General features: G+C 42.7%; 1 protein-coding gene across 10 annotated transcripts in view; it reads right to left on the bottom strand.

The window, feature by feature from the left end:
• The window catches only part of TRAF5 (TNF receptor associated factor 5), a 44,595-nt gene that overhangs the window by 15,413 nt on the left and 16,066 nt on the right, over positions 1-13,116 (bottom strand). For all 10 annotated transcript variants that reach the window (XM_082471626.1, XM_082471627.1, XM_082471624.1 and 7 more), the window contains 2 exons: positions 2,228-2,446; positions 1,181-1,238 (listed from right to left, as the gene is read on the bottom strand). In XM_082471626.1, coding sequence (XP_082327752.1) covers positions 1,181-1,238; positions 2,228-2,445 — 276 coding nt within the window. In that variant the 5' untranslated portion in view covers position 2,446. The remainder of the gene's footprint in view (positions 1-1,180; positions 1,239-2,227; positions 2,447-13,116) is intronic.

Genomic DNA, 13,116 nt, shown 5'->3' with positions numbered 1-13,116 from the left:
CTATTCAACCCTACTGTACATGATACTTAAATGAACAGGCATGCCTGTGTTCCAATAAAACGTTATTTATGGACACTGAATTGTGAATTTCATATAATTTTCACATGTCACAAAACATTATCCTTCTTTTGATTCATAAAATAAATTTTTGTTTTGAAATAAAGACTCACAAGAAGTTGTAAAAATAGTACAGAGTTCCTGTGTACCCTTCTTTTGAGTTTTTTCAGTGATTTAAAAATATAAAAACCATTCTTAGCTCACAGGCCATACAGAAACAGGTGGTAGGCTGGATTTATCCCAACAAATCCCATGTTGTAGTATGCCAACCCCTGGCCTAGTGGGTGAGGCAGACACAAGTACAGCTAAGCATTTGGAAAACGTTATCATAAGAGCAGAGAGAAGGAGCATGAACATTTGACTAAAAAGACAAACAATTCACTTAAAAAATCGGCAAAGGATTTGAATAGGAATCTCTACAAAGAAGATATCCAAATGGCCAAGCACATGAAAAAATGCTCAGCGTCATTAATCATTAGAGAATCAAAACCATGACATACCTCTTCATACCAACTAGGAAGACTATAATCAAAAAGATGGACCACAACGTATTTTGGTAAGGATGTGAAGAAGTTAGAACTCTCATACCTTGCTGGTAAGAATGTAAAATGGTGCAGCTGCTTTGGAAACTAGCCTGGCAGTGCCTCAGAATGTTAAACATAGAGCTACCATGAGACCCAGTCATTCCACTCCTAGGCACACACCCCAGAAACATGTACACTTTAAAGGCAAATTTTATGGCAAATGCATTGTATCTCCATAAAGCTATTGTTAGACATAATAATAATAAAAGAAAGTTTTAGAGACTAAACAGTTGAGAAAGTGATTCCAGGAAGCAGGGTGTTTCATTTCTGCAAGTGACTCACGGTAACTGGAGCTAGTACAGGAAGAGGGTAAAGAAGAAGTGGGAGAAGAATCTTGGGGGGGTCAGTAAGGACTCAAACTAGCCTCTCTCAAAGAGGGGTGGGAGGGGTGTCCCACCTTACCCCACAGTAGAGGAATATGGACTCCAAAGCAGCTCCCCTTCCCACTCTCCTGCTCCAACTACTCTGTCCAGTTCAACCCAGGACACTGGCTGCTCCATCACCCAGAGAACTGCTAACCCAAAGCATGATTATCTTACCTCCTGAGATTTGATCACCTCCTTATCTACAGGGCAGAGTGGGACTGCATTTAATTCTCTGGAAAGAAAAATCAAAATGAAGCCAGAATTAAGGGTTGACCTCAACAGACCATCCAAGAGCAGCCCCAGCGCTTCAGCCACGCCTGACCCCTTGAAGTTCCCCCTGAGCAGGCCAGGCCCTGTCTTTATTCATGCTGTTCCCTCCTCCCAGAAGGGGCCCCCCAGTACCCCAACTTCAGCACCTCCTCAGTCTGCCTGAGAAACTCCCATTCATCCTCCAGGACGTGAGTCAAAGAGGGAGTCCCACAGACAGAGTCAAATGTCCTCTGCCAACGTTCCCTCGGCAGTCCTATGCTATCTCACTGTACCCCAACTTGCACCTTCACTAGAACAGAAGATTCTAGAGGGTCCTGTGTCACACTGGACCTCCAGCTCTTCACTTCTGTGCACTAGAGCTTGGTTTAGCGAGGTGTCTGGAACACACAGGTGCTGAATGAACGAACCCAGGAATGAATGAGACGGTGCTGTAATAACCCCCTTTCCAAGCTTGGGAGGGTACAACTTCTGTGGCGTCCCTGTATAAACCCCCAAAGCCTGCTTCCATGTCTCTCCTGGTCTCCACCTCAAAATGGCACAACCCAGCTGCCGGGGAGTCGACAGAGTATCCATGGCGGCAAGGAACCTTCCAGATGCGACACCACCTCTGCCTCAAGGTAAGGAAAGGTCAGGGCGCCTACAGGAAAGACCCCCATGAGATACAGGTCCTTCCTCACATGGACTGTGCAACGAGGTTTGCCTTCGTGTGCAAAACAGGTGTGGTCTGAATTTTCAGGAAAGGTGACTATCGATAAGACGGAAAAAAATGAAGATTACTCCTCAGGCTCTCAGAGAAGGGCGCTGGGAGAGCCCGTCCTCATACTCGTGGTTCTATGGCCAAACACAGCAATTCCCGAGACCACGATTACAGTTGAGTGGCCACAGATGACACGTAGATCCCAGGAACAGCCCTGTCCGCTTCTGGCGGGAGCGCAGGCCCTGAGCGCTCACCTCAGGGACAGGATGCAGTGCTGGCAGAAGCGGTGCCCACAGCCCGTCTGGTGGGGGTTGTGAAGCACTGAGCGGCAGAAGGCACATCTGTAGCGCTCTTCCAGCTGCTCCACAAACTGGTACTCTGCGTCCGGCTCAAAGTCCAAAGACATGGAGTTGCCAGAATTCTGGCGGAAGAAGCCACAGGGGACACCTCCTTGCTCCTCAGAACAAGCCATTCTGGGGGATCAGGAGAAGAGAAGGAAAATTCAGTGTGCAAACACCACAGCAACTACAGCCATCAGGTGTTTGAATCATCTGTTCCCTGATTAGTGAACATCACCCCTAGGGTCCTTCTGTTATGACTTTGTAACCATAGTAACAACCTCCTGCCACTAGAGGGCTCCTGCAGAGGGGAGGTGGCTTTGGGGCGCTCAGCGGGAGGCTGGACCAGATAACTTCTAGCAGGATTCAGTGAGACTTCAGCCCATTGTCCATCAACAGGATGCTAAATTATCCTTCAGTGTGGCTACATGCTTGGGCAAAATATAGCCAGGTGTTAACTACATTCTGAGTAAACTCTGGTTATGGATTTTTCTTCCACTCAGTTGAGAAAATTGAAACAAACGTTTTGTTAACATTTTTTAGAAGCAAGAACTTTGTATACCAATACATTCCTTGCAAAATATATAAATACATCACCACCACCAAGCCACACCATTTCTTACCTGAGCTAAATAAAAGCCCATTAACTGCTTTCCCTCCAATCCATTCTCCATACTATAGCCAGGGTGATATTTTCAAAATACAAGTATGATGGAAGATTATCTCTCCTCATCATTCAGTGGCTTCCCAGTGCTCTTAGGTTAAAGCTCATGGTGCTAAGCAGACTACAAGAATGCATCCTCCCCACCTAGTAGCATCCTGGACCTCTCCTCCCCTTGCTTCCTGCACTCCAACCACACAGGCCTTCTTTTAGTTCTTCTAATACATCATGCTGTCTTCTTCCACAGGGCCTTTGCACGAGCTGTTGCCTCTGTGCTTCCCTTATCCCCTTCCAGGCCTCTTCATTTAGTTAACTCATATTCATGCTTCAAATTTCATTGCAAGCTTCATATTCTCAGGTAAGCTTTTTCTTCTCCCCCTGGTCTAACAGCAGGAGGTCTACTCATCAGTCTGTAAAACATGCAAGGCTTCCAGGGAGTGGCTAGGGGATAAAGGTAAGTGTGTGGGGGGGTGGATTTTTTGCTTATAATCCTTTTGAATTTTTGAATATAGATATATTACCCATCCAAAATTTAAAAAATATACAAAACCAAAAAACCATTCATCCACTGCTTTATCTGTCGTAGAACCAGGTTCCATTCCTTCAGAGCAACGCTTGATTTGAGATTGGACACGCATTTGTGTGATTATTTTATTTATATCTATGCTCCTCAGTGACGCACAGACAGCATCTGGTCTTGCTCACTGTTGCGTTTCCAGCCCTTGGCACCAAGCCAGGCGTGGAGAACAATTCAGCTATTTGTTGAGTTAATGTTATTCAATGGACTTTTTGTGAGACCCTCAGCAGGGCAGCTCTAAGTAGTACTGGCCTCTAACATAGTAATTCTTTTTTTTTTTCTAATAGGTGAGGGAAATTCAGAGGTGCAAACTTCCAGTTACAAAATAAATGAGTCATAACATAGTGATTCTTAACCTTTTCTGAGCAAGGACTTCCCCTGGCTTTGAAAATTTGATGAAAACTCTAGACCTTGTCCCTATAAAATAGAACACACACACCTTACATGTGTACCCTTAAGGACCCTTGGGACCCCCACCAGTGGTCCCCAGGTTAACAACAGTCTGTCTCCCCTGCAGGCATGCTGCTACTTTTGGCACAGTGCCAGGAGTGGTGGTTTCAGTGTCTGCAAACAGTGAAAGGATGGGTGGTCCTTGGGGGTGACATCCCTCCATGTGGCTGTGGGACAGGAAGGCTTGGCCTTCAGGCTTGCTTGCTTTGGCTTGTTCTTGGGATCCCTCATGATTCTCCTGGAGCTGACAAGTTCAGCTGGGCCTGGGAGCAGCTGTGTGTCCTGACCACGTAGGCAAGAGACGGGCTGCCCCATTCAACCCTAAGCTCTGCCCAGGTCGGCTGCTGAGTCTGGGCTGTGGCCTGGATGAATGGAGCAGAGGAAGCAACTGGCCTCTTTCAGCAAATAAAGCTTTCTCTCTGGAGAAGCCCAGCAGACCAGGGGATTTTTTTCTTTATCCCGGGGTTTGAGACCAAAGCCCCACGTTTTCCTCCCTGCATGTTTCCTGCAGAATTTCAAGGGTGGTAGGTGAGCAGAACAAGATGTGATTGTCCCCCCTTTAACGTTGTTTACTCTTGAGATTTAACAAAAAAGTTTTAATTATGATGATGAAGAGGCACAGCACTTGATGTACACACACAACCTAATAACCAAGACTCACCTTTCTCTCAGAGAAGGGGGAGAACCTATTCCAAACTGCCCTAATCTGTCCTGTGTCCTCTAGTCCAAAGGGAGGAGGACAATTCACGTCCTGTGCCCCTGTAGGATTCTCTCTCAAGATCACACTCGTGTCTATGTCACAGAGCATCTGAATTTGGACCCTCAGAGATATACCCTAAAGCAGCAGGCCTGTTGAGCCCCCAGAACAAGGCAGTAGGATGTACAGAACTCAGTTTGGGTTCCCCTCCACTACATTCTACCCTCTTTCCTAGCACAAGAATTTAATGTGCTCATCTGTGTCTCTGTCTGTCTTTCTCTACCTTCCACTCAATTTTGCTATGAACCAAAAACCACTCTACAGAATAAAATCTCTTAAAAAATGTGAGGACAACTAGGGCACCTACTAGGCACTGGTGAGGGACCACAGACACCTAAGGGCACAGGAGGAACCCCCAGCAACCAGCTGTTTCAATTATAGGTTTATTTTTCCTAATATATTTTTTATTTTTCTTATTTTACTTTGTTCTTTATTCTTTGATATTGTACTGCTCCTTTTTTTTTCTTTCTTTCTTTCTTTCTTTCTTTTTTTTTTTTAACCACACCATGAAGCTTGTGGGATCTTGGTTCCCAGGCCGGAGGTCGGGCCTGAGCTCCTGTGGTGGGAGCTCCAAATCCAAACCGCTGGACTAACAGAGAACCTCAGACCCCAGGGAATATTAATCAGAGTGAGGCCTCCCAGAGGTCCTCATCTCAGTACCAAGACCTGACTCTATCCAACTGCCTGCAAACTCCAGTGCTGGACGTCTCAGGCCAAAAACCCAGTAAGACAGGAATACAGCACCACCCATCAAAAAAAAGAGAAACGACAAAAAATATGTTACAGACGATGGAGCAAGGTAGAAACCTACAAGACCAAATAAATGAAGACGAAATAGGCAACCTACCTGAAAAAAAATTCAGGGTAATGATAGTAAAGATGATCCAAAATTAAAAATATTCTAGAAGGAATCAATAGCAGAATAACTGAAACAGAAAAACGGATAAGTGAGCTGGAGGATAAAATGGTGGAAATAACTGCCAGGGAGCAGAATAAAGAAAAAAGAATGAAAAGAATTGAGGACAGTCTCAGAGACATCTGGAACAACATTAAATGCACCAACATTTGAATTATAGGGGTCCCAGAAGAAGAAGAGAAAAAGAAAGGGTCTGAGGAAATATTTGAAGAGATTATAGTCGAAAACTTCCCTAAGATGGGAAAGGAAATAGTCAATCAAGTCCAGCAAGCACAGAGAGTACCATAAAGGATAAACCCAAAGAGAAGCACGCCGAGACATATTAACCAAACTATCAAAAATTAAATACAAAGAAAAAATATTAAAAGTAGCAAGGGAAAAGCAACAAATAACATACAAGGGAATTCCCATAAGGTTAACAGCTGATCGTTCAGCAGAAACTGTGCAAGCCAGAAGGGAGTGGCAGGAAATATTTCAAGTGATGAAAGGGAAAAACTTAGAACCAAGATTACGCTACCTAGCAAGGACCTCATTCAGATTTGATGGAGAAATTAAAATCTTTACAGACAAGCAAAAGTTAAGAGAATTCAGCACCACCAAACCAGCTTTACAACAAATGCTGAAGGAACTTCTCTAGGCAGGAAACACAAGACAAGCAAAAGACCTACAAAAAAAAGCCAAAACAATTAAGAAAATGGTAGTAGGAACATACATATCTATAATCACCTTAAATGTAAATGGATTAAACACTCCAACCAAAAGACACAGACTGGCTGAATGGATACAAAAACAAGACCCATATATATGCTGTCTGCAAGAGACCCACTTCAGACCTAGGGACACATACAGACTGAAAGTGAGGGGATAGAGAAAGATATTCCACGCAAAAAGAAAATCAAAAGAAAGCTGGAGTAGCATTTCTCATATCAGAAAAAATACACTTTAAAATAAAGAGTATTACAAGAGACAAAGAAGGACAATACATAATGATCAAGGGATCAATCCAAGTAGAAGATATAACAATTGTAAATATTTATGCACCCAACATAGGAGCACCTCCATACATAAGGCAAATGCTAACAGCCATAAAAGGGAAATCGACAGTAACACAATCATAGTAGGGGATTTTAACACCCCACTTTCACCAATGGACAGATCATCCAAAATGAAAATAAGTAAGGAAACACAAGCTTTAAATGACACATTAAACAAGGTGGACTTAATTGATATTTATAGGCCATTCCATTCAAAAACAACAGAATACACTTTCTTCTCAAGTGCTCATGGAACATTCTCCAGAGTAAACCATATCTTGGGTCACAAATCAAACTTTGGTAAATTTTGAAAAATTGAAATCGTATCAAGTATCATTTCTGATCACAATGCTATGAGACTAGCTATCAATTACAGGGAAAAAAAACTGTAAAAATTACAAATACATGGAGGCTAAACAATACGCTACTAAATAACCGAGAGATCGCTGAAGAAATCAAAGAGGAAATCAAAAAATACCTAGAAACAAATGACAATGAAAACACAACGGCACAAAACCTATGGAAGGCAGCAAAAGCAGTTCTAAGAGGGAAGTTTATAGCAATACAATCCTACCTCAAGAAACAAGAAAAATCTCAAGTAAACAACCTAACCTTACACCTAAAGCAATTAAAGAAAGAAGAACAAAAAACCCCCAAAGTTAGCAGAAGGAAAGAAATCATAAAGATCAGATCAGAAATAAATGAAAAAGAAATGAAGGAAACAATAGCAACGATCAATAAAACTAAAAGCTGGTTCTTTGAGAAGATAAACAAAATTGATAAACCATTAGCCAGATTCATCAAGAAAACAAGGGAGAAGACTCAAACCAACAGAAGTAGAAATGAAAAAGGAGAAGTAACAACTGACACTGCAGAAATACAAAGGATCATGAGAGATTACTACAAGCAACTGTATGCCAATAAAATGGACAACCTGGAAGAAATGGACAAATTCTTAGAAATGCACAACCTTCCGAGGCTGACCCAGGAAGAAATAGAAAATATAAACAGACCAATCACAAGCACTGAAATTGAAACTGTGATTAAAAATCTTCCAACAAACAAAAGTCCAGGACCAGATGGCTTCACAGGCGATTCTATCAAACATTTAGAAAAGAGCTAACACCTATCCTTCTCAAACTCTTCCATAATATAGCAGAGGGAGGAACACTCCCCAACTCATTCTACGAGGCCACCATCACCCAGATACCAAAACCAGACAAAGATGTCACAAAAAAAGAAAACTACAGGCCAGTATCACTGATGAACATAGATGCAAAAATCCTCCACAAAATACTAGCAAACAGAATCCAACAGCACATCAAAAGGATCATACACCATGATCAAGTGGGGTTTATCCCAGGAATGCAAGGATTCTTCAATATACACAAATCAATCAATGTGATACACCATATTAACAAACTGAAGGATAAAAACCATATGATAATCTCAATAGATGCAGGAAAAGCTTTCGACAAAATTCAACACCCACTTATGATAAAAAGTCTGCAGAAAGTAGGCACAGAGGGAACTTACGTCAACATAATAAAGGCCATATATGACAAACCCACAGCCAACATCATTCTCAATGGTGGAAAACTGAAACCATTTGCTCTAAGATCAGGAACAAGACAAGGTTGCCCACTCTCACCACTATTATTCAACATACTATTGGAAGTTTTAGCCACAGCAATCAGAGAAGAAAAAGAAATAAAAGGAATCCAAATTGGAAAAGAAGAAATAAAGCTGTCACTGTTTGCAGATGACATGATACACTACATAGAGAATCCTAAAGATGCTACCAGAAAACTACTAGAGCTAATCAATGAATTTGGTAAAGTAGCAGGATACAATATTAATGCACAGAAATCTGTTGCATTCCTATACACTCATGATGAAAAATCTGAAAGAGAAATTAAAGAAACACTCCCATTTACCACTGCAACAAAAAGAATAAAATATCTAGGAATAAACCTACCTAGGGAGACAAAACGCCTGCATGCAGAAAACTATAAGACACTGATGAAAGAAATTAAAGATGATACAAACAGAGGGAGAGATATACCATGTTCTTGGATTGGAAGAATCAACATTGTGAAAATGACTATACTACCCAAAGCAATCTACAGATTCAGTGCAATCCCTCTCAAACTACCACTGGCATTTTTCACAGAACTAGAACAAAAAATTTCACAATTTGTATGGAAACACAAAAGACCCCGAATAGCCAAAGCAATCTTGAGAAAGAAAAATGGAGCTGGAGGAATCAGGCTCCCTGTCTTCAGACTATACTACAAAGCTACAGTAATCAAGACAGTATGGTACTGGCACAAAAACAGAAATATAGATCAATGGAACAGGATAGAAAGCCCAGAGATAAACCCATACACATATGGTCACCTTATTTTTGATAAAGGAGGCAAGAATATACAATGGAGAAAAGACAGCCTCTTCAATAAGTGGTGCTGGGGAAACTGGACAGCTACATGTAAAACAATGAAATTAGAACACTCCCTAACACCATACACAAAAATAAACTCAAAATAGATTAAAGACCTAAATGTAAGGTCAGACACCATAAAACTCTTAGAGGAAAACATAGGCAGAACATCTATGACATAAATCACAGCAAGATCCCTTTTGACCCACCTCCTAGAGAAATGGAAATAAAAACAAAAATAAACAAATGGGAGCTAATGAAACTTAAAAGCTTTTTCACAGCAAAGGAAACCATAAACAAGACGAAAAGACAACCCTCAGAATGGGAGAAAATATTTGCAAATGAAGCAACTGACATAGGATTAATCTCCAAAATTTACAAGCAGCTCATGCAGCTCAATATCAAAACAACAAACAACCCAATCCAGAAATGGGCAGAAGATCTAAATAGACATCTCTCCAAAGAAGATATACAAATTGCCAACAAACACACGAAAGGATGCTCAACATCACTAATCATTAGAGAAATGCAAATTGAAACTACAATGAGGTATCACCTCACACCAGTCAGAATGGCCATCATCAAAAAATCTACAAACAATAAATGCTGGAGAGGGTGTGGAGAAAAGGGAACCCTCTTGCACTGTTGGTGGGAACGTAAATTGATACAGCCACTATGGAGAATAGTATGGAGGTTCCTTAAAAATCTAAAAACAGAACAACCATATGCCCCATAAATCCCACTACTGGGCATATACCCTGAGAAAACCATAATTCAAAAAGACACATGCACCCCAATGTTCATTGCAGCACTATTTACAGTAGCCAGGACGTGGAAGCAACCTAAGTGTCCATCGACAGATGAATGGATAAAGAAGATGTGGCACATACATACAACGGAATCTTACTCAGCCATAAAAAGAAACGAAATTGAGTTATCTGTAGTGAGGTGGATGGACCTAGAATCTGTCATACAGAGTGAAGTAAGTCAGAAAAAGAAAAACAAATACCGTATGCTAACACATATATATGGAATGTAAAAATAAACAAACAAACAAAAAAAACCGTTCTGGAGAACCTAGGGGCAGGACAGGAAAAAAGATGCAGACGTAGACAATGGGCTTGATGACACAGGGAGGGGGAAGGGTAAGCTGGGACAAAGTGAGAGAGTGGCATGGACATGTATACACTACCAAATGTAAAATAGATAGCTAGTGGGAAGCAGCCACATAGCACAGGAAGATCAGCTCGGTGCTTTGTGACCATCTAGAGGGGTGGGATAGGGAGGGTGGGAGGGAGACACAAGAAGGAGGAGATATGGGGATATATGTATACGTATAGCTGATTCACTTTGTTATAAAGCAGAAACTAACACACCATTGTAAAGCAATTATACTCAAATAAAGATATTAAAAAAGAATTTAAAAATTTTTTAAAAAACCATTTCCCCAAACAAAAAAGAGAAAATCATATCCCATCTGCTACCTAAGAACTCTTATTGAGTTTCTTTTAAATGCCATTTTTAAGCTTCATAAGTTGATGCATCTTTTCCCTGAGAATTTTCTAGAAATTCCAAAGAAAGGCTAGGATGTCACGATTTAAAATATTCCCTCCCTCCCTTCCTCCCTTCTCTCCTTCCTTCCTTTCCTCCTTCCTTCCTTCCTTTCCTCCTTTCTTCCTTTTTTTGAGAAGCTTTGTCATGTACTTTAATATCTGGTATATCTAGGCCCTCAACCCGACCCCACTGTTCCTCTTTACTTAGATATTTCTTCTGACTCATTTTTGAGGAACACATAATACATAATCTAACATTCTGAAGCAGCATGAGTTTGGCTTTTCGTTACAATAAAAAGGACACACGTCTAGCAGAATTCAGTCTCGGGTTAAACACAAAAAGAAGGAAGGTCCTTGTCTGTCTGTCCACACTACTTCCACAGTCCCCCAGCATCTTGTGTAGATTAATGAAGGTTTGGAAAACTCAGGAATGCTTTTATGTATTATATTTTACTTCATAACACATAAGCCCAGGAACTTCAGGGTTGTCAAGTTCTGATTCTTGAAAGTTCAAGATCAAATCCCAGAGTGAAAGGGGCACAGGGCCAGAGACCTGGGCTCAGCTACTGCTCTGCCACTCACCAGCTGTGACCCCGTGGGAAGACACTCCCACAGATCCCTTGTTTGTACATCCCTGCACACACTCAGCATGTTCTTGTCCTGGGTTGGGTCCTGAGAATGCGGAGACCTGTGACAACACATCTGCCCTTGAGGGTCTCCAAGCGGAGCAGAGGAAATCAGACCCAGGAATGATATATGGCAATACCCTCCTGGCTAGTCCCCCCAAGAGAGATTTAAACAAGCTGCTGGAGCCCAGATGAGGGGTAGCTAATGCTTTCTGAGGTGTCTGTGCTGATTCCAGAGAGAAGAAAACATCTCCACTGGTCTTGAAGAAGGAGGAAGCATTTTCTAAATGAAGGAGATAAAACAATTTCCCAGAGGGTATCACAAAGTTCAGGAACAGTTAATGATCAACTGTAGCTGAAGTGAAATTAGGGGAACACGCCAGGCATCCGCCTGTTTGCTCTTAGATCCATCCTCTGCCCTGCCTCTGCCCTGGTCTGCATCGTCAAGGGGGTTGGCTCCCCCAAAACTGTGTTTCCAGGGTCCCCTGGCTTCTGGCTCCATTCAGCCAATGAGAGACACTGGCAGGAGGCTGCAGGGTAGGAGGAAGGGAGCAGTAGACCATTTCTCCTTCATCCCTCAGTGTTAGGCAGCATCTCAACAGTGACCGGGCTCCTCCACGGCTTTAATCCCCACCAACGGCCCCCCTGTCTGTGGACTAGCTCCACCAGGCAGGTCCCTGGCTCCCAAGCTCTGGAAACACCATCTCCTCTCTTCGTCCCTTCCGCTCCAGAGAGGGTGGGCAGCTTCCCGCTATGAGTCTTCTTGGAGTTGCCTCACTCCGAGTGTCCTGTTTGGTTTCCCGGTTTTGCCATCCCCTGTGCAACTAAATTCCCAGCTGGGAACACCTAGAAGGGTCTCTGTGAGATGTGTGTGTGGAAAGAGGGGAAGAGCACATTGTGAAGAGCCCTGAGTGTATGCTGGTCAGGAAGTCCAGTTTTCACTCCATGGTTTTCATCTCTTTAGGGATGACAGACATAAAGGACAGGCCCAGGTGGGGAGTTGAGGGGAAGAAGCAACTAACACAGACCAAAGGAGGAATGACGACGGCCCGATCTAAGGCAGGGGCAAAGAGAAGCTATGTTCGTGAGGCATTCTTGAGAGAAAATGCATAGATTCAGAAATGGGTTTGATGGAAGGGCCGAGTGAGAGGACATGGAGAATGACTCCCAGGTTCCAGGTTGGAGGGCTGAGTAAATGATGGCACCAATGGGAGAGGATGAAGGAGAGAAGAAAGTGCAGGATGCCGGGAGGAGACATATCCAGGTTGGAGGGCTGAGTAAATGATGGCACCAATGGGAGAGGATGAAGGAGAGAAGAAAGTGCAGGATGCCGGGAGGAGACATATCCAGGCTGGGGTGCCTTAGGGACAGTCTTAGAGGAATGGGGGTGACTCAGACCAGCCGACATCTAACATCTCTTCCAGAATAAATTATATGATTCTGAGGAATGGCCACGTTTTCTTTGTGGTATCAATAATTGTTTTAACACTGCTCAAGGCGCTAATGTTTTTTTTTTTTTTTACTTTGCAAGTAATTTGGTTGTCATTTTAGTGATGACATTTGACATAACAGGTTTAGATCTGTCAGGAATGTAAGGTCTAGAGAGATAAGGCATCCCAGAGAGACAGCAGCACATGAACTCCTGGAAGCTAGTACTGGGGTCTGCTGTCTGGTCCTTCCCCATCACACCCACTGCTACAGCACAGTCTCGTGTTTCTCCCTATTTGGGATTTAATCAGTGCTGCTTACCCCAAAGTAACTCCCATTCAGCCTGTGTGACCTTCCACCCAC

This window comes from Balaenoptera physalus, assembly GCF_965194825.1.
Source record: "Balaenoptera physalus genome assembly, chromosome: 1".
In the NCBI taxonomy this organism is placed as follows: Eukaryota; Metazoa; Chordata; class Mammalia; order Artiodactyla; family Balaenopteridae; genus Balaenoptera; species Balaenoptera physalus.
This window is presented reverse-complemented; position numbering and strand designations above follow the sequence as displayed.